General features: G+C 36.1%; 2 protein-coding genes across 14 annotated transcripts in view; one reads left to right on the forward strand and one right to left on the reverse strand.

Moving 5' to 3' along the window:
* The window catches only part of cadm2a (cell adhesion molecule 2a), a 500,950-nt gene that overhangs the window by 91,306 nt on the left and 382,065 nt on the right, over nucleotides 1–27,579 (reverse strand). For 2 of the 3 annotated variants that reach the window (XM_082157511.1, XM_082157509.1), the window contains exon 3: nucleotides 7,438–7,464. The exons of the other annotated variant lie outside the window; for it this stretch is intronic. In XM_082157511.1, coding sequence (XP_082013637.1) covers nucleotides 7,438–7,464 — 27 coding nt within the window. The remainder of the gene's footprint in view (nucleotides 1–7,437; nucleotides 7,465–27,579) is intronic. 3 annotated transcript variants of the gene reach the window in all.
* LOC309489029 (C-type lectin domain family 10 member A-like) overlaps nucleotides 23,084–27,579 on the forward strand; it is a 36,319-nt gene continuing 31,823 nt past the window's right edge. For 4 of the 11 annotated variants that reach the window (XR_014202320.1, XM_082157538.1, XM_082157533.1 and 1 more), the window contains exons 1-3: nucleotides 23,146–23,469; nucleotides 23,569–23,862; nucleotides 24,040–24,167. Coding sequence is in view for 9 of the 11 variants with exons in the window: in XM_082157538.1 (XP_082013664.1) it covers nucleotides 23,292–23,469; nucleotides 23,569–23,862; nucleotides 24,040–24,167 (600 nt within the window). In the remaining 2 variants the exon portion in view is untranslated. Of the gene's footprint in view, nucleotides 23,470–23,568; nucleotides 23,863–24,039; nucleotides 24,168–24,271; nucleotides 24,379–24,481; nucleotides 24,720–24,820; nucleotides 25,168–25,271; nucleotides 26,517–27,579 lie in introns of those variants that run through there. The other 7 variants (XM_082157534.1, XM_082157536.1, XM_082157537.1 and 4 more) reach the window with 5 other exon arrangements.

Here is a 27,579-nt window from a genome sequence, read left to right on the forward strand (position 1 = left end):
CATCATAACACTTTTTGCACATTTAAACATATTTAACCAAGTTGTGCTCTCCACAACTCTCTTTCTGTACAGCATCATGAGTAATGTAGCTTTTCACCACAAATCCTGCTGTTAAACATGATTATCTTAAAAATAAGTTGAAATTAAGTGAACGGATGGGATGGCGTCAACAAAAGCATTTACCATCAATTAACAACCTCGAATTTCACAACAGGTCTGTCATTACATGTTAAGAAACTTGCGGTTCTGTGTATTCCTATTGAAATGATTTAAATGCGAATTTTAGCCTAGTAAATGTGACAGCATTTTTACTTTTATCCAACAATTAGTCCAGCCCCTTTTTTTATTTCCAGGAACCCAACTGCTGTAGCCTATAAACACTCTTGGAATACTGCTTGACCAATCAGATTTGAAATAATTTCAATATAGGACTGGGAGGTTTGCATAAGAGCGGAAAAAAACAATTATGCAAATTTTGCTCGTGTTCAAGTTATGTAAAATCACCACATTGATCAACAGAAAGCTGACTTCTGTGTTGCTATAATACGATAGTCCTTTTTTCCCCCGCAAAATTTCACTAGTGTGATCGCACCACTGTATGTAGGTGGGATCATTCCAATATGGACAGTTGCTGATGGAGAAAGAACTAATTAGGGCGTTTTGCCCTGGCACATATCCTCCAGTGTGATACGACACAAATAGAGCGTTAAAAATCCTGTCATATATGTGGACCAGCTCTGTCAAGACAGATGCCTGAAAGTTTGGTTTAATCAACTAGACTCATTCAATCTCATCATTAGCCAGGATTTGAGGACAAACCAAACAGACTAATTCAGGTCTGAGGTCTACCAGACAGAGCAAGCCCAAAAAAGCACATCCATTTGAGTATGATGCCAAGTGTATGTTACCAGGTTGCTGTTTGCCAAACATGAAGTGCATAAACAGGTGCCAATTTGGCAAGCCTTGTCAGGTGCTGACAACGCAATCCCAGACCGATGTACCCAAAATTCAACCTCTGCATTTTAAAATGTGCTGACAGTGTTTCACGGTGACAAAACAGCAAGAACACAATTCAATTAACATTTATTTGTATAGCGCTTTTCACAATACTGTTTCAAAGCAGCTTTACAGAAAAAGCATGTGTCTAAATTACCCTAAATTACACTTTAGGGTAATCTGTTATCAGAGGTGACTGTGTCTAAGTTATGTATTTCAGAAATGTACATGTACAAACATAGCCACGGGAACATATTTTATCAGGGGGGTTCTGGGGGTGTGACTGGACTGGACTGTGTATGTACTCTATGGTAGAGTATTTTAAACAAAATCCTAATATTAAACAGCCCAAGCAAAAAGGTAAGATTAATACATTGAGTTCTCATCGCTGTGGGTGGGGTCTCACTGCTTCCTCCCAGTGGGCATCAGTAGGGGCACTGGCGAAAATGGAGGTGCTAATCTTTGATATTCTTTTCATTCAGCACTCAGAGTCTTTCCCTAGGGCTGAGAATAATGTTTGAGGAGTTAATTAGAGCTGTGGGACACTCTGGTACTGAGCAGAAGAGGATGAAAGACACAGATTACAAATTAATAGTGCGACCTAGCTGATTTCAATACACCCTGACTGCTTTAAACCGGATTACTGCTCTTAAAAATGCCCTCATGTCTGTTTATTTTGTCATTTTGGGTAGTGTTGTGCCTGTCCCTGTCATGATTATCCACCAGTATGGCCTGGTAAATCTGCAAATGTCGCTGTCTAAGACACATTTTGGGGATTGTAAAGGATTTCTTTCAATGAAGGGCAGTCTTAAACTGCTTAGTGTGTCATGCTCACCTACAGAACATTAATTGCCTTTGTCAAATCTTAGACTTTCTTAGAATCTTATCTTCGAATTTCTGGGAAAAATGTAGGTCACAGTCCTGTAGTGTGACCTACAGTATCCTATGATGGCCATCCAAATGAAGAACCAATCAACAACCAGGAGCACTGCCATTTACACAGTCTGCCTGAGGTCAAATTGAATGTGACAAGCAACAATCGCAATGGACAGAAAAAAATTACAGGGTCAGCATAAAAGACCATTAAGATAATAGGCATCACTGAGAACATACTTTGATGAGATTTGACAAGGAACAAACTTATACACTACGTTGTTCTGACTTGGAGTGAAAGTCTCTAATGCTCACCAAGGCTGCATTTTTTTGGTCAAAAATACAGCAAGAAAGTAATACTGTGAAATATTATTACTATTTAAAAGTAAATTTACTTTACTTTATTTGAATATATTTTATAGTAGTTTATTCCTGTGATCAAAGCTGAATTTTTAGCAGCCATTACTCCAGTCTTCAGTCACATGATCCTTCAGAGATCATCTGATTCTGTTAAAAAAAAAAAAAAATTCTTGTTATTATTATTGTTGATGTTAAAAACATTGTGTTTTTTTTTTTTACTTTTTTTTTTTTAAATAAATCTTTTGTACCATTATAAATGTCACTTTTACCAAATTAATGAGATGTTGATTAATAAAAAAAAATACTGACTTATTTTTGGACATTCTGATCCTACAGCCAAAAACATATTTCAAAATTCAGAAGGCATTTAGAATAATATTCTCACAATAAGGCCAAGAACACTAAGAACGTTTTTTATTTACTTATTTATTTTTATGTTGACTTTAAAGATTAATTATGTTATTTCTTTGTCATGGGCGCCAAAAAACTGGCACCAGTTTTTCCAAATACTTCCTCCATCTGCCATGGGTCAACCGAACAGATAGTCCTGCCCCAAACGCACACCATTTGAGAAAACGTTGCCGTAATGGGATGGTTTACCACAGAGACACATTTTTGAGTAAACCATATACAAATAGCTTTGTTATAGTTGTTTCTGCATATTAAGCTGGGAACAGAAAAAGTATTTAACTTATTAAATTACACACATCACCTTTAACCAGTCATAGCACTAATTGCAAAGTGTCTAATGAGCTGGCTGTGCACATCATGTGAATCAAAGCAATTAAACAGAAAAGAGACAAAGCGGATGAAAAGTTTTGAAGACGCACTGCAATTTCTGATTTAGGGAAATCTAATCAATTAGCAAACAACAAATGAACTGGCCTCAGCGGTTCCACTTTCATTTGCACAATTAGACCAGTGTGCAGCTGCTCTTGCCATTGTAAACAAACACCCCAATCACAGTTTTTTAATTGTGGCAAGTTGTTTTTCTCTCTCTTTTTAATGCTGTAATTTACTGCGACAAAAGGGAACAGGAGCGATGCCTATGAAATTGTCGTCGACAAAAACAACTCTGTTACTTGCCGAGCACAAACACACACACACACAACCAAGACGAGGCTGTGCGCGGAGCAGGGAAGGGTCCCACTGCAGGCAGATGGCATGCAGGTAAAATTGCCATCTGAGGTGAGTGTGTGAATAGTACATAGTCTCGTGCATTATTCATGAGGAGAGCAGGTGGTTTAGAGGAGTCAGTCGCTGATAGCGTCTCACTCATTCTGTACACATAGGCCTCATTTCATCTACCTGACTCCAAATATTTGCAGTGATAGTTTTTCTTCCTCCCAAAAAAAAAGAAAAAAAAAGAAAAAAAAAGAGTCAGACCTTTGGGAGAGCTAACAAATGTCACATTCAGATCAATTGCACAGGCAAGATTTTCATTTTTGCGCAGTGTTGGGAGAGAAAGTAACTAAACACAGCAAAGCTGTTCTCAAAACTGTCTAGATTTCTCATAACAAGCTACTTTTTACAAGTAGTGGTATAGTATTACACATAAATACATTGGTGTAACATTTTTATTGTTCCCACAGCTTTTTAACTGTCAAATGCTGCTTTTGCAACAATGAATACTTGGTAATCAGCTGGCTAAAGTGGAGTTGAATGGGGTTTTTTTATCTGATTGATTGTGCGTGTAAGTATTTGTTTGTGGGAAATCAAGGAAATCTCACTTCTCTGTGTCTTAGGCAAGTCTTACAACCTCTGTGAACTTCCCCTTATAAATATTTCACTGCCTCTCTCTGAACCACTTACGTGAAAGTATCTTTTAAATTTAATGTCTAACTATGTGGCAAACAGCAACCGTGAAATTATACAGCCGCATCTGAAGGACACACTGTCACAATAAAGCGAAACGAATACAGCCGTAAACCACAGGGTCAGGTTAATGCTCAGCATACAGTAAACATCTAAGATAAAATGCCTTGTATTTTGACACAAGCACAGGCGATGGAGATCAATCCTTAAAATGGCATGCATTGTTGATTGTTTCTTCAATGAAAAATCTTTCCTAGACACGCATGCTGCTTTAAAGCTTAAACTTTTTGGCATCAGCTAGATCTATGAAATGTAGTTAATATAAAATTCACAATAATTGATTATGCTTAAAAACAAAAATTATTATAATTTTTTTAATATATAAGAATAGGCAAGGTCTGCACTCTCGCAGGACTCGCAGTGTGAGAGGGAATATTGCATCCGCTGAAAGCGGGAGAAAGAAATTATTTTCGGGACTACCGAAAAATATTTCCTACAGTACACTGTAAAAAAAAATATATATATATATGATCGATAAGTCCTGACAACGTATGTTTTACATTACTATACAGGCCATTGCACACCGAGTCCGAAATTTTCGTATGCGTTTTTTCGTGTTCGTCAGCCTTAAAATTCGTCACGCACAGAAACCTTGCACACTGAGTCCGATGCGTATTTATTAAACCTTTGCGGGAAAAAAAACGCACAAAATACAAAATGGATTCGTCAAGGGTAGCAGTGGGGATGATTTTGTTGCCCTCTTTCTTCTTAAAAAGAGAAAAAGAAAGAGGAAATATTGGGTCCACCCAATACTGAGATTGCGCCGAGAGGAAGGAGAGTTTCACCTCCTTATCAAGGAGTTGCGAAATTATCCAGAGCGATTCAAAATTTACCTCAGAATGTCAGTGGAACAGTTTGATGCTTTGCTAGCGATACTGGAGCCACATATTAAAAACAAGACCACCAATTTCCGTGAACCAATCGATCCTGAACAGAGACTGGCAGTATGTCTAAGGTATGGGCGCGCGCGCACACACACACGCAGGCGGCCGGCGGAAGCGCTGGGCAGACAGAACAGCTGTATACAGGTTATATTTTATACCCAAATAATACATGATTAGTGATCGAATTGGCTGCTAAATCCATTGTGGATTTTGTCGTTCGCTTTTAGTTGTACGGTGGCTCTGAATTGTGAAAAAACCTCTCAAAATACTGGCTGTGGATGCGAAAAACGCAGAAAATCGAACCCGATCCGAATTTTTTTATTACGGACGAAAGTTTCGTAGACAGTGTGCAAGCGTGATTGACATAATGTGAGGTCGAATTTTTTTTTTAACGTGCGAAAATTTCGGATGCGAATTTCGGACTCAGTGTGCAATGGCCTTACCTCATCAAAATAAGGTAAGCAATTTTCAAATGATTGAGTTATAATTAAGTTATAAAAGATTCAACTCATTTCTTTTAAGTCAGTTTAATATAACTTAAGTTGAAATGTAGCCAAGTTGGTCGTACTTACAACTTCTTTTACAGTGTAAATAACTTCAAAGTTATAGTATAAAAGTTCAAAAATTACGCGATAGCTGCTGATAATACTGAATGGACCTTATAGAGATGCTGTGATAGGCGTTGTATTCCTAGATAGATGTGGATCAGATGAGAGTCAGCTAATGCAAACTTGGCTGACGTGACCTGCCAATACTAATGCTATGCTTGATTTATGCAATTTAAATATGTATAACAAGTTAATATTGAGTAACTTCCATTTTAGACACAATATTGCCATTTCCTTTGTTATTGCTCCGCCAAACAAAGTCACAAAAGAACCGCATCTCTGAGTAACAAACGGATAGATCAGCGATTCAATGGCCCTGTCCCAAATGGCACACTCCGGACTTGTGGACTTCCTCAGAGTCCACACTTTGGTGACGTCATGGAGTGCAGACCTATCGGGCCCTTGGCGCGAGTCCACGAGGGCGCATTGAGAGGTATTTTTGGGACAGACTCGATCGGCATGCCGGAAATAACGGTCTGGTTGTTGTTGGACAGGAGAAATCACATTTTTGCGCTCCGACGTCTTATCTGCATGTCCACTACACAGCCTAATTTTACAGTTCTATATTTTGATATTATGCATATCACCTGGGCATTAGACAATAGATAAATCATGCTTATTTAAATGATGTATACAGTTGTACATAATAATACATAATGTTCCATTTGAACTAAGATTACAATTTTAAAACATAATTTAAACATATTTTTTTCAATTTACAGGTTTCAATATTCATACTATGTTTACATATGACTCAGTAAAGCCCTGCCATTCAGTTCTATTTATTTAATGAATCATAATGCGATCGTATTATTAAACACGCTATTATTATGTTTGAGACATCAACCACTGGTCGATGACCATAATGTTTGTATAAACTGTAGGTAACAACTGGTAAAATGTACATTTAGGTCATAAAAACAGTAATATTTTCTTCACAGCCATGTCAACAATTATCCGTGAGTGAAATCTCCTCCCATCTGTTGTCTGATTGGCCTTTCGCAAGGATTCCTGGGTAGTTAAAGTGCGTGGAGCCTGCATCTATGCGGGCTTCGTGGAAGACCGCTTCAAGGGTACAAAGGGGGCGCTGCTGAGCACACTTCAGAGCGGTAAAATGCTGAATGGGACGGCCTACGGACTCGTAGACTCAGCGAGCACGCGCAATTCAAGTCCACGAGACCGAAAGTCCGCATGAAGTGCGCCATTTGGGACAGGGCCAGTGACTCACTCATATATGAATGAAGAAACTGAATGGTTCTCTTTTGTTCACTTTTGAACAAATAGGTTGAATGAATGATTCATTGACTCGCTTGCATGAATGAATCAGTGTTGTGAATGAATTATTCAGTGACACTCTCATAAAGACACTTATCGCCACCTACTGGTGTAACGACGTAACCTGCAGAGAGAGAGTCACTGAAAAATACAGACTGACAGTCTGTCTGGAACAAACACAGACAAACCGAGTGATACACAGTGATATTGTCATATTATGTTTTAGAGTCATTTCACACAAAGGTTAGCCATGCTGCAAGTCACTACATGCGACTAAGCTCTGTGGAGCATTGAAGTTCAGAAACTTTCTTGTTAGTTGGAAAAGATGACAAGGAAGAAAGGATGGCAAGGGAAGTAAAGCAAAGGGAGAGAAGGAATAGTTTGAGGAGGGCTAGGGTAGAGAGGGGTAGTAAATAGCAAAAATAATGGCCGTGTGGATAGGAACAGGATGGTGGTACTGCCGGCCTGGCTCATAGCAGTGATAAGGCAGCTATCTCAGCTCAGCTTATTTAGAATGGTGTCTCCCCATTTATCAAACAGCAGGGAAGATGGAGGATCCAACTCACCTCTCACTTTGTTTTTCGTTGCCGCCACTGGTATTGCAGAGCGTGATGGGGAGGGGAAGGATGGAGGGAAGGAAGAAAGGAAGACAGGGAAGGACAGACAGGTTCAGAGGGAGAAAAAGAGAAGGACAGGAGGAGAAAACATTCAGTTAGAACAGGCCAGTTTCAAGAGGGTGAAAAATTTTTCAAACTAGCATACTAATCTTCCAGTTGTGAAAAATCTCATTCGTATCTGTCTGATTCACAACAATGAGCCACTTGAACTAGATGCTTGTCATTTGCAAACACTATCCACTACAGACCACTAAGGTTCACGATACACTGCCGACAACATTCAGCTGCACAGACAGGCCAATGCTTTTATATCAAGCATAACAGCTCATCTAATATTCCACAGAATTGTCTTTGATAACAAGTGTTGTTGCATAAGAGCAAATTTACAACTTCCTGTTACACTCATATGTGACACTCTCTCCTAGCATACATTCACAGCACTTTCCACCAGTAAGGTCCAAAACTCCTTTTCTTTTACCAATTCATCAACCTGAAGGAGGTCAGATTACATATTATATGCGAAAAAAATTAAACCTTGATTTCATTAAATGAACATCAAAAACAAATAAAACTAACAAACAAATAAAAATAGAATGGGCTAGATAATGTGGGGCCAATGGTTGTTTTATAGCCTAGTTCTAAGCATATTTTCCACAAATCAATGAAAAATATTTAATTAAAATTATTTATATTTGTTGTTGATCAATAATTTTTTCTTACAATAACTGAATTTCAAAACTACCTGTCTAAAAATGTAGAAAATATTTTAATTCACTTCTTCGTCTCTCTACTTCTCAACATGTAGAAAATGATGATATACTTCTTGTGTAACAATTTAAATGGTCATTTTATGAACAAAATTATATTACATAGCATACATAATATCATAATTCTTAATAAATGCATAAAATGCAGCCTTTTGTCAATCTTTCAAATAAAATAAAACAAAATGAATCATAATAATTAATACAAAACATACTGATCTTCTGTTTTGGTATACGTATTACAATATAGCATTTATTGTAAAGGAGGGAATCATGCAATACAAAATAAATAGCATTGCATACAAAGCTAAATATAATGGTATTTTGTAATTACAATTACTGTAGTTAAGCTAAATATTAGTATTTTTGTAATTGCAATTAGTTAGTAATTACAATTTTCAATTAAATTCAACAGATTATGTCAAAATGATGACACTGCATGGTTAGATACAGTCTAGAATGTCGAGACCTCTGAGGCAGGACAGGCCAAAACATCAATTTTAAAGGCAGATGCAGACAAACATTTATCTAACATATGTAATTTTTCTAACCACACACACACAAAATGATAGTGTGCATGTAAAACAAATACCGTGCTTTTTTTTCTTCATGGAACACAAAGTGTGCAGTATTGGTGGAAAACCTGCTTTTGTAAAACTAAGATTGACAGCGCTATGAGCACAAGAAAGGTGTTGGACTGTTTTGCGGAATCTGTGTGGGTCTGTCTCAGACGAGTAGAGCCACAATCCTCTGTTATGTTATTGCTTGGTGAATGGCTATTGATCAGACCAAAGAGCTCTCTGCAACAGACTCCCAATTAGCCAGACACAACAAGCTGTCCGTGCCCGCTGAATGACTGAACAAACAAACCAGCCTAATTCAGCCCATCTTCTGACATGTTTGTGCACCAAAAGCATCCACTCAAACAAAGCTATCCATTTACCATTAAGGCTGAGTGCTTATAATGCACAATTATTGTATACAACAACACTATAACATGACACAATACTATAGACTGAAGCTGGAAAATGGCTCCTAAAATGCACAATTACAAAAGCACCTGGCACCGTGGCGTATTTCTATACATTCAATACGTGTTTCTATGAGTTTGACAGACAGTTTGGTGGGGTTAGGGGTCTTTCTGGTAATTGTTGCAATCAGGAGGGAAGTGAGCACTCTTTGAAATTCGATTAGCATAGTTCAAAGACAGGCAGATGATGAGACTTGAACCCAAGTGTGTGCTAAAAAGTCTGAGAGGAAATAAATCAGAAGGAAAGAAAACTTCACAAATCTTTCAGCTTCGCCCTCTGAGCAGAATCCAGAAGTGGTGAAATTCACCTCACAGTGAACTGTGAATCATTTGTTAGTGCTCTGAAGGCATAAATACATCAATTGGTTCTACTTGCTTACTAAAACTAGAAGTAAAAAAAAGACAAATAGTCAGAAAATGTCACCTTAAATTCAGGTCCCAGGAATCAAATTTATCTTAAAGTCTGACCTAGTGTCAATAAACATCCAATGCAATGTGACCTGAACTTCTATTTGATCGCCTTGTATCATCACAATCTCAGGGCAATTCATAATTATTTTACACTTTAGCGAATTGGTGGCAAATTCATATGAATTTGAATGATCATACTATTTCACACAATCTGCCTTACGCCCCATTGACAATTATGACCTTCATGCTAATCTTTTTCTAAAAAATCTAATCGTACAAATTCACACAAAATCACCACATCGTAAAATAGTTCGATTTTCTCATGAGATTGGGTTGCTTGTACACATTCATGAACAAAATGAAGATTTGGTTAGTTTTTGGTCTTAAGTTGGAAATATACAACCCAAATAGTCATTACAACTAAAAGTGGCTAGAAAATGAGGAAGTGAGATTTGCTAAATGCCTTCCACTTTAAACCCATCGTTTCAGGCCAGAAATTGTGGCAAAGTTTTGACTGACACCGACTAAGCAGCATCCTCCAGGGATGCATTACCCAAGTCTGGTTGTGTAGGAGGGAAAATAGGAAGGAGTGGAAAGAGAGGAAAACGGGCCACCAGTCTCCTTCAGCCGAAAAGCTGACAAAAATCCCAGTATGCCATTTTGAGAATTCTGGCCATCAGTTAATAATTCAACACACCTGCATTATTGATGCTGGGAAAAGCTCAGATCAAGAGGGCCGAGATCTTCGAAACAATGCTTGACAACTTGTGGTTGAACAAATATCTGCCATGCACAATACACACTACACCAAACACACAACAACATCCACACACATACACACACAAAAAACAAACAAAAAAACAATAAAGGATGTCCCGGTTGGGCTAGTTTGTGTGCGGGTGATTTATCCACTCAGTTGTGAGCCCTAAACTTTTGTTTTAGTAGGAAAGACCACTCGCTGAATCCAAGCAGTAAATTCTGCTGTCTGTAATACCATTACAATGATTGAACAACAGGAGGAGAAACAAATGGACTTGATTTAAGCCACGTTTTAAAGAAATCACACACCATTGGTGTACCACAGAACGGAACTCATTCCTTAGACGACGTTCCAGAACATTCCTGCGGAGGCATTTTTTTGCTGATGTGAGATCAGTTTTTGAAGTGACTGAGATTTCACGCGGAGCAGACTGAGACAATGGAAGTGAAAAGGGTTGATTAATCTGTGGAAAAAGTTGTGATCCAAAACCAAATGAGTTGCATACCTAAAGCATTTTAAGGCATCATATAGGGACATTTGAGATGTGACAACTGCTTTCTAAGCTACATCATTTTGGCCAGATCCTATAGACCTTATGTAGCCCCGCCCCTTTTCAGAGCTGCGCTCGTTGTCTTTTGACTTCGGGTCTGTATTTTCACAGCGATCTTGCGTATTTATGAATGAACGGCTCGTTTTAAAATCTTCACGGTCTACTGACATTTGTTAAGATATCTGCTTTAAACATTAGGCTACATTCCTCATGATAACTTTCGTTAACTTTACATTAAGTAAATCCACTTCAAAAGCGAATTACTCCTGGACAGCAATGCCATAGAAATATACAGAGCGACTGCGATAATGGAAGTTCAAAGACAATGAGATGGCGGCGCCCTCGTTTCTCTGGCGCATAAGGTCTTAGCAGTATAACATAAATGGTAGGTGGATCCTGTTGTAGAACGAGAAAATCCATGTCCAGGCACTCACATAGTTAGACGGGTAAAAAGCCTTTATTGTAAGACAGGGCTACATCTTAAAATCCCACAACGTCAGGGTCTGTTTGGGCTGATACGCAATAGTGTATTTTAAGATATAGCCCTGTCTTACAATAAAGGCTGTTCTACAACAGGATCCACTTACCATTTTTGATGTTTGATATTTTGTTCCCCTTCTGGAGCACCCATAGTTTTGTTTATGAGCACCAGATGCGCCCTTGGTTGAGATCTTTTCTGTGATTATGATATAGCAGTATAACAGGTTTAGTTCAATCCCAGAATGCACTGCTAAAAACTAAGTGGGGATACATATTTGTGTCCTATATCTTTTGTATGCTTATTCGATTATGTGTGTTGTTATTAACTAAAATAAAAAAATGTTAAAAATAGGTTTCTCAAACACACTCTCCACTTGCTATTGGTTGGCTAAATAGATAGCCCCGCCCCAAACTCAAGGCATTGGTTGAGCTACAGTTATGTTCCCATGATTACATGTTTTTTTCTGGAACTGTTTTTCTACAAATGCTTTCCAATGGAGTTTGATGTTAGCATGTTGCTAAGCTAATACATAATGCCCTACAGTGTTAGTTGAGCATTATTTATATACTGTTATAGTATTTATTAATATCTATGGGCTACTGGGTGATGTAATCTCTCTTTCTCTTTAATTCTATGACTTATGACTATACATCTATTTCGATCCGGCATTTTTTTCTCCTTTGGGCCCTTTAAATATTTAAAGCGAGGTCCTTTACCAACATCATGCCACATGCGGTGCAAATCGCAAGCAGAAGTCAGCGCTCTGCACCTTTCAATTGCTTGAGCGGTGGCAGCGTGGCAATAGCTCCTGATTGCTAATACCCTGTTTGTGCTGTTTCAGAATGGTAATTTGGCAATTTAGCATAGCCGCAAGCACTCGCCGCGCTATAGCGCCCCGGTGAGAGGGAGAAATAAATAGCATAAAATCAAATGAAATAACATGAAATAAAATCAGGAAGAGCCAGCATTTAGGGCTCATTACTTCTCCACTCCTGCAGAGGTTTCTGGTGAACCTAAATGAGGCTAAATAAAATCAGCCTTACACACACACACACAGACACACACACACTCTCTCTCTCTCTCTCTCTTTAAAGATCCACTGTCCTTCCTAGAGTGAGAATATGAGCTGCTATCACAGTTACAAGACTACTGGTACAGACGTGACATCAGACAATACAACTCACAAGATCAGGATGCATTCACTTGTTCAGGATAATTTTTTATTTTTATTTTTTTTAAACGAAGAAAATATAAAAATATTTTTTTTTTTATCATTTTAAAATGTAAAAAATGGGAAGCATCGGCTTCAACTAGGGGAGTTTTAACCCCAAATAATATCCCTCTTCCTCTAATCACCTTGAATAAAACTAAAATAAATATATAAATATATATATATATATATATATATATATATATATATATATATATATATATATATATATATATATTATGTAAAAATGTCTCTCTCTCTCTCTCTGTATATCTGCATAATCTCTCTGTGATCTGCAACATTAATTCTAAACTAAATATTAAAAAGTTTTAACTTAACATTTGACAAATTAAAAAATAGAATTTAAATTATGGATAAATCAGGACAAAAAGGTGTTTAGGAAAGTACTATGATGTTTTTTTTGCCCTTTATTTTGTTCCTTTAAAAAAAAAAATAAGTTCTGAGAAAGTTTTGTTAATGTTTATTTTTTATTTTTTTGGTTATACAAAAGTTTGAGAACATTCCATTTCATAATTTTGCAAAAGAAAATATGGGAATGTTACTTTTGAATGATCTCTGAACATTCTGAACATACCCCTAACACTTTTCAGAAAAAAAAGTTCAATGAATGATGTATAAATAATGTTTATTAATGTTACTGGATGAACATTTGTTCAAAACATTGAGAAAACCTTGCAGAGAGAACCAGAATGTTAACCAAAGTCCTGAGAATGTTCCCTGTTAGTTAGGTTATCATTATACAGTACTGTAAGACAGAAAGGAACTATATAAATAAGAAAAATGACAATGTATATGCTTTATATTCTAAATATTGATATGCTACAGTGATAAAGAAGCATTTGATCTGACGGATTCTCTTTCATTTACTCTCTCTCACACACAAATCTGATTTCCTTTGGTTATATTCTGTTTGTACTTGCATCTTCAGTACCATTCTCATTCTTTTATCCTTCTCTCTCTCTCTCTCTCTCTCACACACACTTCCTCTTTCCATATTTCATGCTCATAATCAAAAGAGAGCAGTGCCTGACACATACAGAGTGTGATTTGGATCCAGGTTCATCCCAGTCACACACTTGAGCTATTATAAATGTCACACGAGGGCTTCTCAAGAATTGCAGGGCTTTCATTTAACCTTGTGTTTAAACGCACATAAATGACACGCTTACCTAAATATGATCTCGTTTGAATCTGCCACCATCCATGAGAAGGAAAAAGTCATTTTTATTCCCAGATAAAATGACTGGAACCAGTGAGTTACATCATGCTAACAAATATTTCTTTAAGAAATATATTTAATGATTCCCATTAGGACTTGCATTAGCCTGAAACTGATCTGCTAGTGAAATACCGCAAAACCTTTTAAATCTATTTCCTGCTTTCAGCCAAAAAAACATTGCAATTTACAGGCAGCAGCCAACTGTTTAAAGGGCAGAAGTAAAAACATTCATTTTCTAATAATAAATAGGGTCAACCGCACCAAAAAAAAAAAAAAAAAAAAAAAAAACTTCTACACAAACTTCTCAACATTCCTAATTAGTTTTTATTGCATTTTTGAAAATGGTTTAACAAACCCGAAACCAACTTCAAGAATTGTGGAATTAAAATGATGTTGTTTCATTGATGTTAGCAATAGTTCACCCAAAAACACAATATATGAAAAATGTCTCATTCAATAGAAGTCATTCTGCAAAATATGTTCTGCAGAAGAAAGAGCGTCACCCATGTTTGAATAATATGAAGATGAATAAATGAAGACAGAACTTTCATTTTTGACTGAACTATCCCTTTAATGGCTGTTAATATCCTTTTCAGAGTGACTGTTTGTAAAGGAAAACCTGATAGGAGGTATCGAATGAAATTATTAATACAATAGGCCAGCTGAATTATAAATGATTTCCTGGAAAATGCTTCTGGCACTTTGATTCAGTTATATTGCAATATCTTTGCAGTAGGTGCCATTGGTTAAACAACGGATGTGTTATGCATAATTCCATTCAAAAACTAACATATTTTGCCACATGGAGCAGCAATTAACATAATTGGACACAAATAAAACTAATTGGATGTGAGCAGGTTGATTCTGTAACAAACACCCCCCACAGCTAACCAATATTCTGGCACCATCCCTGCTTCCGCCCACCTGGGACGGCTGATTTACCGGTACGGCAACATAATTCCTCAAATATTCTCATCTTTTCATCAAATCTTTATCAAGTTCATACATTTAAATTCAGTACATGTGACCTCTTGGAATTTATGACCCCCTACAAGTAATGAATTCAAAGAATATACACACACACATTCTGAGTCAGTTGCTGTGATAAGAAAGCAATATTAATCACTACAACCTAGCTGAGGTTTCATGTACATTTTGCTCACGGGCAAAAAAATAAATAAAAAACCCACTATAAACGCAGAATCTTGTTAAACCTTAATGCACGGTTTGGCATTTTGACATCTGTATAGCACAACACAACTCATCCTGTCAGCATCTTTTCACTCGGTTACATATAAAAGGAAGTCTGTGCCTTAAATATATCCTTTGACCTCAAGATCATGATTTTCATTGGTATGTTAGCATGCTATCACAGGCCTAAATGATAGGTAAACACCCAATATCTGAAGTTTAAAAATTAGATCAAGCGCAATCACATCAATTGGACTGGAAATTATTTCATCTGGGTATTTTCATGTTTCATACCCATGAGTCATTGCTTGATAGGCAAACGGTGACCATCTTCATGCAAATGAGCTAATAAATCTAATCACGCCCACTTAAACGAGCTTTTTCCGAGTCCTCTTTATTACATCCCGTCGAATCTACCTTGTTGTCTCACATTACAAAGAGGCACTGTTGTGTTTGTTTTTCATTTAATCGTGAATATTTGATTTACCCTTCTTAAAGTGATTACGCTGGAATTCTTCGGCACCAACCTGCTCATCATTTAAATAAACAAAAAGGCCCAGCTGAGCAGTAAACGCAATCACCTCCGCACACAATACGTGACTGTGGGCGCTACTATGCAAATCATTTCCTGGATGAACAAGAAAAGTTTACTTTGACCCTACAAATAAATTCTATTCAAAACCAGAGACTTGATTTGAGGCCAATAGACGGATCAAACTTCACTAACTGTCAAAAGGCCAACTAAGAGTAAATGAGGCTTAATGGTTGACTTTTTAAGTGAGAGCACCTCTAGTCTCTCGGATTTGAGCGGTATGCTGGGAAAGGTCACGTCTGCAAAGTATGAGTATTAAAACCTTTCTGACTTTTTTCCTCAAATCAGTCTAAATCAAGAAGGTAAAGAATATGTTAGATTCATCTCAGTGGTAGTCGCTTGACTCGAGTCCTCCCTCTGTATATAGAAAGTATTTCCTGTCCATTTCTATTTTTAACAATTTAGTGATAAAAAAAAATGCCAGAGTGAATCAGGAAGCAAATGTTCTTTCAAATGTATTACTATAAGAAACAAGAAGTAAAACAGATCTGGTTTGTCTCATAAACAAATGATCACATAGAGACCTTCCTCTTTGTGATATAGTCACTTAAACCAAAGTCACACTTTCAAATGTGTGACCTCTTTTATCCGTGTGTAAATGTAGATTGAACTTTAACTAACCATGTATGTGCATGGCTTAAAAAAAGATTTCCTTTTTTTTCCCCACTGGCCCCACAACAAAATAGGACATTTTTATATTGTATATTGTATATATATATTTAATAATAATAATAATAATAATAATAATATTATATATATATATATATATATATATATATATATTTATTTTCTTTCCAAAATTTAATTAAAAATTCTAAAACAATTCTAACAATGTAAGCAGAAAAATTGCAAATGACTAGATATAGTAAAATATATTGCAATAAATTAACTGAGAACAAGTAAATAGATGAAGCTAAATTATAAAAGAGAATGTTTCTGACTCAACAAATGACCAATACAATACACACTCGCACCATTTTACCAAACATTCTAGTCAATATGCAACAATTCAGCCCGAGGTCACAATGTACAAATGCCTCAATCATTCACACATTCTGCCACATTTCTCTTAAAAGACAGAGTGAAAAGGATAGAACTTTGATCTTTAAATATTCCACCCGTCTCCCCAGGCCTTGTTTCACACAGCGGTTCAGTGAAACCCGGGACCCCCTACAGCAACTGGAGCAGTCGGCAGCTCTATAAAACACTGACACTTTGGACATTAAAAAAAAAATCTCTTATGTGCTGGTGTTACATTTTCCAATTTCCAGTAAGCTGAAGGATATAGAAATCATGAATCTTTCAAACGAGTGGAGTCAAACAGGTACTGCTAAGAATGACAGACAGCTGGGGCATGCCCATTACTCAACCACATATATTTTTTCCCACACATTTCGCTCTGTTTCTTCAAATGAATAGTTCTTGTGATCTTGTGAATGATGGATGGATGGATAGATGGATGGGGGATGGGGGGTATATGCAGCATATGCAGAGGCTCGTTGACTATAAAATATAATTTTTCTGCACATCAAGGATGGGAGATATCCACAGACACAATCAGTGTAATAAAATAAGAAGAACCGAAAATAAAAAGTCATTAATTGCTCAAAGAGGGGCTCATTCAGGCTGAATCAGAACAAACCTGTTCAAAAAAGAGATATTTATTGTAGCTATTATTCAAATTATTATATTGTATTATAATTTCAATTAACAAATTATATATATATAATTTTTTATCCAAAATAAAAAAATATTTATTATATTATATTATATGTATTAACATATATTATACAGTATTTTTGAACGGGTTTATTCTGATATTTTGAACAGGTTATAAAAAGACATGAGGATAAATAAAAAAAACTGAATTTCAGTGCACTATCCATAAAAATAAAAAATAAAAAATAAACTATCCCTTTTAAAAAGTTTCTATAAATATTGAAAAAAATATAAGTTGGTTCATAGTGAATGCCAGTAATAGAAAAGATGAAGTGTGGTGTATTCATCTCTTTGGATCTAAAGAGGAAGGAAAGACAGAATGAAAACACAGACCATACAGAGCAAATGTCAGACTGTCAATATTTCATAACAAGACCTGGCCTCTCATTTTCAGGCTACTTTTATTTCTTTTCACTGTGTCACTTTGTGGAAACTCGCTAACAAAGACTTCTGAGCGCAGTTTTGAAGTTTGACGACTCCTGAGGGAAGGCTCTTCATCAATGACCGGTGAAATCGATGCCGATAGAGCAGCCGTGCGACTGTGTGTCGGCTTTTCTGTAATGAGGATACCGTGAAGCCCTCAAAGGGAAAGACAGAGACGGAGAGAGAAAGAGGGAAGATGGTCCGTCGCAGGAGGGAGGTGTTTTCTAAGAAAGCGTCTTTTAGATGACAAGGAAAAAAATATCTCTGCCTTTCACCTTCCATATTTACCATAATAAATTGCGGTTTGTCAGAGGAAGGATGAAGGGGAAGTTTATCCGCCTTCATCCACCCCAAGGCCTGTTTGTATAACTCGTCCATATTTCCCCTTCCACTCCGTCTATTATTCATTTCCCACACAGAAGCGCAGGCCCTCGTTCACGGCACGCGATCCACACACAGAATTCATAAATACATAAGGGGCCACTTGATAAAGCAATTTAGTGTGCGTCTGACAGCATAAAGACACCTGGGATTTGTGCATGAGGATGAAATCGAGGTCAGCAGAAACATCTTTCCAGTCATACTGTAACCACACGCAGTGTCGCTGCGAAAACGGACCCCTCGGATTGTGCATTATTCAGGACATCCTCAGTCTTTTACCATACAACATTAATCACAGCAGAGCAGTGTTTTCAGGCCAGTCTGTGTGTGGTTACTTGCCAAACACTTCCTGAATGGATCAGGCTGATCACACATTGTGATGTTTGGATTGTTTTTTAACATTGTTTGGTCCCACACTTCAATTTGTGCTATTTCACAGGTTTGATGACTTCTTTTATTCTTCTAAACGGCATAAAATAGCAACAGGCCTGGTAAAAACGTTTCTCTAGATGCTACAGCAGGTGGGCTGGAAATGCTGGCGTACTGTTTTCGTGTAAGGGTGGGTGTCTGCAGGCAGCGCTGGGGGACTTTTAATACTTTAAAGCAGATGAGACTCGGTCTAACACTTGATTCACTCTTTTTAGCCTGCAGTTTCAGTTACTGTAGTCTATGGGGCACTGCTGTTTCGCTGACATCTGATATTGCTTTCAACTATGGCTGGAACAGCAGTACTGACTCAGGCAGTCCAGTGAGGCTTCACTTTATGTCTAACACTTGAATTATTGGAATAAAAGACTTCAATAGCTTAAAGTAATATTCAATTGTTATTGCACACTGTGTGCTGGAGAAACATATTGCACCTTTGTGAAATATAATATTTGATTATATCAGACTTAAGAAGAAGCTGAGCATCCCATTATAACACAAGTCATTATAAAGGAGCTCATTAACTGTATTGCTTTTAACTCATTAACAACAACTTCATGTTATTGGTTTGAGTGTTATTACCGATCTGACATTTACGGACAAGTATTAATGATTTAAATTTGTAGGCAAAAGTTCACTGCTACAAATCAGCCCTTCAATATTCTTCAGCACGAACACGCAGTGACCTTTTTGCTGACGTTAAAGGACACTTTGTTTATCAGTTTACCGTTTCGTTTTCTTTTCCAGATGAGTTCTGACCTCTTCAACTCATATACTCATATAAGAAACAGAGTTTTCCATTCACTGACTAGATGTTTATTGCTATGAGATATGACACATCCTCCACCATTATGTTTCCCACAATGCCTTCGTCCATTGCTATATTCTCGTCTAATCGTTGGTTTATTGAGGCAGATTTTTGATCCGGAAAATTACAACCCAGACTTATGAAAAATATGCACCTGTGTCAACATTTTAGCAAATTGATACAGTAATATGTTGCTTCTTGCACGTGTTGTGTGATTCTCCATTGTGTGGCACTCAAAAGCATGTTCAAATTTCTCCAAAACAGATAAACGTGACTGTGCCAACATTTTGTTATGTTAGTTCATGCGCATATCTCAGTAATTCAGAAATGAAATGTCTGATGAGTGGCACTAAAAGGTGAATGTGAATAAAAGGTCGCGTTTGAAAACAATGTGCCCAACCTTAATCACAACCGATAGTGTTCACAAAAGAAACCGTAAGAAAAAAATAAAATAATAATTTGCTGGAGCAAACATGCTATTTTACCTTGTTTCTACAAGTTTACTATTTCAGAAAATGTTAAAATGCATATCTGTCATGACAACTCTCGGAGTGATTGGCATGGTAATGGGTATGACAATGTTGTATGTTGTATGTTTACAGCTTTGTGTCTTGGAGAAGTGCATGACAGTATTACTTTACAAATCATCCACTATGCTAAAAGTGTTTTGAGGTGCAAAGAACTGCGTGAAAATGCATTAATCAATAATCCCCCCCTTTAATCATAATTTGTGTGAAAAAGAATAAAAGTTTTGGCTGTTTTACAGTCTCTAGTGTACATTTCAGTTGGAAACTGCTGTGAATTGTATGCAGCCTATTGTATGTATAGGAAGGTATTTGGAGTTTTGCTACAATTTTGGTAGAACCTGGGCTGGATAATTAGCCACTAATATCTGGGGAAGGAGGCTATGCGATCGGTTAACATTTACCGGTAAAACGCACCGTGTTATCAGATGTTCGTGAGTTGAAAAATCTGTTCTGAGCAACAAAAGCAAGTAACTAAAGCCGCAATGAGTAAAATAATTAATATAGGGAATAAAATGTGTCTCCTGCATTGAGTCCAAACAGAAGCCAAAGCCGTAACAATGATGGATGGCTGCCTGCACCCTTGGCATTTCACATCAGCATAAAGCTCCCGCATTACGCGTGCACGGGGACCCGCTGGGACCGCGAAACTCCCTCTTGGGGTCCTGCTGAAGAGAGCCTGTCTCATCACTTATGTGAAACGCTCTCTCCAGTTGTGTAAAAAGAATGAGAAATAAAGCTGAGGTCTAATCAAGGACCCTCATCAGTGGAGCCGGTGGCATTTTTCCTGCTTTCGGCAAACGAAACAAACTCAATTACCATTAGAAAGCTGCCCCTAATGCGGGCGAACAATGGCAGGAGCTTGATGGATCCACGCGGACTGTTAGCGTCTGCATTCCTACACCAGTCACTCAAACTTCGGCGTGCGGGCCTTCTAATGGCCGCGATAACGGTGACTCATTACAATGTCATATCCTTCATGCCTGACTTCTTGTCAACCAAGACAAAGACCTGATACACGCTCCAGGGTAGCAGCCAATCAAATTGTTGGAAAATAAGCAAGGGGCATTTTAAATTTCCTCTCTGTATAGACAGTGTTTGAGATTGACTGACAGTGAAAAACTGTGGGAAAGGACACTGAATGTATAATTCGGAATAGCTAACACCACACCTCTTAGATTCAACATATTCCATTGAATACAATTTGGTACCGAATGGTAAGATGTGACAATATAAATCCTCTTACGATATTGTTTTCCTATTAGAAAAACACTGTATGAGAAATAGAGTCCTTATCATTTGTAAACAATCAGTCTGTTGTGTACATTGTGAATGGTGCCAAGATCAACTTCCTCTAATTTGTGGTTTACTGTACATAAAGTTAGATCTTATGCAAATACTAGTGAAAAGGGGAAATTGCACTTCTGATACCGTAATATTTTCATGAAATAACCTAATTATATTAACCACATATATTTTTTGAAGCTTTTCACTACATCCTAACTTTATCTAAAATACAGAAAAACAGTAATATTGTGAAATATTATTACTATCTAAAATATGTTTTCAGATTTTTTATTTTTTATTCCTGTGATGCAAAGCTGAATTTTCAGCATCATTACTCCAGTCTTCAGTGTCACATGATCCTTCAGAAATCATTCTAATATGCTGATTTCCTGCTAAAAAAAACATTTCTTATTATTATCAATGTTTAAAACAGTTGCTTAATATTTTGGTGAAAACCATGATGCATTTATGTCAGGATTATTTCATGAATAAAAAGTTTAAAAGAACATAATTTATTTTAAATAGAAATCTTTTTACCAATGTAAAAGTTCTTACTGTCACTTTTGATCAAATAAATTTGTCTGTTAAATTTATTTAAAAAAATCCTTATAACCCCAAATGTTTTGAATGGAAGTGTATACTACTGTATATCACTGACGATTAAAAACCTGCAAATTGTCAGTTTTATTATTTTTGTGCACAGTAGCCATCTCAGGAACCCCAAATATAAAACATAAATAATGCAATTCTCTGATTGTTTATATGATCAAAATAAATAAATAAAAACTGGAAAAGCTTCAATAATAGCTGTCAGGTTATGATTGTCAAGGGAATTATTAAAAAGTCAAAATAAGAAATTAATTTCAAAATTACTATTGTATTTTTCCACATACATTCCAAAAAAAGCATAATACAATAAGTGTTTTGGTCTGTTTAAAGCACAAAGCTTAAAACATAAAGCTTTAAACAGACTAAAAACACTTAGTTCTTGTTTATGTAGATATTGTTTTAAAGACATTCAGATGTTTTACTTTAAAATTGATTAATAATCGGATTTTTCACAATATAGCTCCTTAAGAGACATATAACCCATATGAAGGTGATGACTGAAGCAAAGAGCGCATTTTTCAGGAAGATTACCTTTAATGACTGGGAAGTGTAGAACAATGCTTTTCAGTGACATGCTAATTGTTGGGCCTGTCTTTTGCATACAAACATAATGGACCACAAAATGACTTCTGTCACGTCGCTTCGGTTGCTCCGACAATTAAAACCTCAGGTGGGAGAAATTGCTCTGAGAGACGAAGAGAAAGTAAACGACAGAGAGGAGGGAAAAGTTGTCTGACAGTTTAGCAACATAATAGTTTTAGCTGGCTTGCCTGCTGAGTTTAGCTTTTCTGAAGTCGCAGAACAAAGCGACCATGATGAAGCATCTTGACAGCCGGTAGTTACAGCCATTCTCTAATATAGAAGAATGTCTGACACTGTGTGCGTTCAATATCTGTTTGATTTAAATGAACCCATGAGTCACATGCCATTGAGCAATTGAATAAAAGAGAAATTAAGAGCATTTGCTTCACCAAAATCATAATTTGAGTTCATCTGTCTTATGTGCTTGATCATCTGACAATGGAATGAGAAGTTGTGAAGTTTGTAAAGTATTTTCCCCTGATTCTGATAGACAGCCTTAGAGAAAGTGTTACTGTATATATATATATATATATATACAGTATATATCACATCTGTTAATAAAAGGTGCTGCACAGCCACACTAAAAATGTCACTGCTTCAAGTTAACCAATCCCATTGCAGAAAATTGTGACATTTGCGTTAACTTCCTACATGTTGCAAGTTCCTTTTTACATAAATACATGAAATATTACCAAAGACACACAGACAGACATCAGGAGCACAAAAATGCACTTCGGGTGAGATATTAGTTAGTTAGATTTGACTTTTATAGATTTGAGCTTTAATACTTCCAATACATCCAAACTGCACTAAGAATGTCTGGGCTTGTGAATGATGGTATGGATAAAGGTTCAATGATGGAATCAGAAGACAGAATAGAGAAGACAGTTGATATCTACATCACTGCTGAGGCTGTAAGAGACATGAAACATAAGAAAGACACGGAGGACTTCGACACCCAAACAGCGAAAACCCAAACACCTCAACACACAGGTAACTGAAATTAACTGCTAATACGTTTACTCATAAAAGTTGATGTAAATTGTTTTAAGTGAAGAAGAAAATAGATAGCATAATATCTGCCATTTTCAGGAAGTGATTCTGTGAGAAACAGAAGCTCCAGAGCAGCTGCAGTGTGTTTGGTGTTGCTGTGTGTTCTTCTGCTGACTGCAGTCATAGTGCTGTGTGTTCACATCCATACAAAGAGCACAAACTACACAGAAGAGAGAGATCAGCTACTAACCAACATTACCAACCTCACAGAAGAGAGAGAGCAGCTACTGACCAACAATACCAGACTCACAGAAGAGAGAGACCAGCTAAGCATAAAGAACAAAAACCTGACCAATGAGAGAGACCAGCTAAGAAATTATCTTCAGAGTTATAGTAAAGTTTCTTTAATGTAGTTATTTTCTATACAGCAGACATTTTTTAAATATGATGTAGTTGGGTTGTGCAGTAACATTCAGTGTTCATAATCTATGAGTTTACTATCTGTTATAAGTTACTGATAGGTGAGTGTAATGGGAATAAAGAGCTAACAGCTAAACTGGTTGTTTACAGATGGATGGACTTACTATAAATCCAGTTTTTACTACATGTCGAATGAGTCGAAGAACTGGACTGAGAGCAGAAGATACTGTACAGAGAGAGGAGCAGATCTGATCATCATAAACAACAGAGAAGAACAAGTGAGTGAAAGATAGTGTGTGTGTGACAGCTATAAGAGATGGACAGATGAAATGCATCTTTTGTCTGTTTATGATATAAATGTGCAACTGTTTCATTTGTTCAGGATTTTGTTAAGAAAATGACTGGTTCTGCTGCAGTCTGGATTGGTCTGACTGACAGTGTTGTGGAGGGAACATGGAAATGGGTTGATAACAGCACACTGACCTCTGAGTGAGAAAACACTGAACTGATTCATATCTAATAAATAATTCTTACAGTCAGTATCATATCACACAGAAAGTAGCACTGAACATCTAATGCTGATCTGTTTCAGGTTCTGGGGCAATTTAGATAAAGCTCAAAAAGAGCCTAATGGAGGTACAGGAGAGAACTGTGCTCTGACTGCGTATCATTACCCTACGTGGTCAACTTTAACCGGATGGCTTGATTTTAAATGTGATTCAGCTTTTCAATGGATCTGTGAGAAGAGTATTTCACCACTCACACTGCCATAGGAACATCACACACCTTTTTGACACATTTAACAGTACAACACTTCTGTAATAACTAAATCATCTAAAGCGTTTTTAGGCTTTTCTGCCTCAACGGTCTAACAGCGCTCGTCAATGTCAAAATGATGGACCAATCAGATCAAAGAAGGCGGGGCTTAATGTTCACTGAAGATTAATGTGAATTCCAATGAGACACTTTTAGTTTTTAAAAGTGAAAGAGTGTGTGTGTGGCAGGATATTAGTAGCTAAACATTTAATATCTGACAACAGGTTTAAGATGGATGTGTTTAACGATGCAAACTTTTCAACTTTTTAATGCAATTTCACCATTTTGAATTGAAAATATGCAATCATTTAAATGATGTCATTTATCACTGAATGACGAGACAACCTTTATTTTATTTATTTTTTTACATATTAGACATACAAAAAAGAGTGAATGTGTGCATATTTTTAAATAAAATATTATTAACAAAGAGTTTAGATGGATTACTTCACAACTTTTTTTGTGATGTTTTTGTGATTTCTTTTTATTTAAAGAAATTAAATAATTAAAGGATTAAAACATACTTAATGAAATAAAGAAGAAATAATAACGGTAAAAAGTTGAAGTCAACAATTGAAGTGGATCAAAAAAGTTCATCAAAGTTGTCCTAAGACAAGACCGGATATTGTTCAAAATTCATGTATAACTTTGATGAAAGGTATTGATCCATTTCAAATGTTGACTACTGTATATGCCATAATTAGACCTAGAACTTTTTACTGTTATTATTTCTTCTTTATTTCATTAAGTATCTTTTAATCCTTTAATTATTTAATTTCTTTAAATAAAAAGAAATCACAAAAACATCTTTATGAAAAGAAATAAAAACATCACAACAGACATCAATCTCTCAGTTTAGTCCTTTTAAAAGAGATGATTATATTAATTAAATTAATAATACATTTATATTTAAATAAATATGCATGGATAATTTCATACACATGTATTACACAAACATATGGTAATGTATATGTATTTGTACATTTTGAATATACCACATTTTTTTTTAAATGCAAAAATATTGTACAATTATCCTATATAGAGAAAACTATATCTAATTATTTTATTGAGAAAATGTGCTTGTTGATGTTTTGAAAACGTTGTTGTTCTGAAATAAACTAAATTTAATATAAAACATCTCTTTGTTTTGAATACACACATCTACTCATTCATTATAAAAAAAAAACAAAAAAAAACGATATATATAATCAAAACTTTTACAGAAAAACATGATTGTGAAAAATATTTTTAGAAATTATTATTAGAGTGAAACTCCAAACTCTTCCCACCATTGCCTGGTTGGACTAGATAAATTGAAAAAAGACACAGAGCTGATAACTAGAAGCCTGACGTCGTCATACTCAGATTCTAGTCAGAATGTGAGTCTGATACTGCTCCATTGGGCTGTGATTATGGGGCGTGTTTCAACCGAACCAGGAAAGAAAATGCCTCTGCATATGGCGAGTGGATAGTGCCACGGATAACCTTCCGAAGGAGACAGTCGTGTACTTTTACACGAGAGAAGGGGTACGTCACACCGCAGACGCGTGACACCAACGTCGCTGAGAAGTAGGGCTACATTGTACCACAGATGCAACATGTTGCCACAACAATAAATTAATATCTGTTAATACCCACTGTTTTTTCCCTAACTTTTCTTATCTTTTCTTTGTTATCTTTCTTATCAATCATTGTTTGTTTTATTTTCTTGTGTTCTGATGACATTGCATATATAATTGATACAAATTGTGTATCGTATACAACAGTTTTGTACGTCATTTATGTCATCTCTGAATTGTTTACAAACATAATTTTAAAAAATATTAAAAAATAATTCACTCACTTTCTCCTGGAGATGAGGACTATGCAAATTATACACCATCAAAGTCGCAATTTTATGTCATTTACACAATTTTTAACAACAACTTGTTGAACAGATACATTCATTAATTATAATCTATAAACATAATATTCTGGACTGTGTCATTCTGAGTTTTTACTTTTGATGGTGGTAAGAATTTTAATTAACACAGTTGACCATGGCTGAATACACAACATGAAACTATTCGCCAAATTGTTTTCAGGGGAAGGTGACAAGAAAGTATTTTAATAGCCTATTATTTTCAAGAAATTAAAAATGACTAAATATAAGATAGGAAAATAGTCTGTCACAAAATGCAAAACAATGTAGGTGCATTTTCAAATGTTTTAACTAGGGCTGTCAGTAACAATTATTTTAATTTATATATTTTTTGGTAATAAAGATAGATCTAAGTGAACAATAGCCTTCAGTATGACTTAAATACATATAACACATGAGGCAATAATAATTGGTTCAAATAAAGTATCAAAAGTGATTAAACATATTGTTTTATTCAACAACTATTAAAATACATGAAAAAATGTATAAACAATGAACTTATGTATATTAGGCATTATAATATGCCAGCAGAGGGCGCCAGAGGCCTGACGATTGTTGTTACACTTTACATCAAGAGCAAACCATTGTTTATCTAATGTTTAATTGCACTTAATATGTAATGTTTGGCCACATCTTTGATAGAAATGGTATAGCCAACAGTTTGATTTTGAAACCTCAAACATCAATTTGCATATTTAGAATTATATTGGTTCATTCTCGTGTTGTTGGTGTATGCTTTTACAGTAAGTTGCTAAATCAGTTCAACAGCAAAAGTTTCGTCCATATTCCCAAATGCACGTTAATATGGGGATAATACGAAGCATAGAATAAAATAATTGCACTCAATTGGATAGACCTACAACCAATCAGAGCAATGGAGTGAGTGACGTATGTTTAGCGATGCATATTCTCAACTGCACGCACGCTGGAAAAAGTAGAAGAAGAAGATGAGT

The sequence above is a fragment of the Leuciscus leuciscus genome, assembly GCF_965113295.1.
Source record: "Leuciscus leuciscus genome assembly, chromosome: 24".
NCBI classification, from domain to species: Eukaryota; Metazoa; Chordata; class Actinopteri; order Cypriniformes; family Leuciscidae; genus Leuciscus; species Leuciscus leuciscus.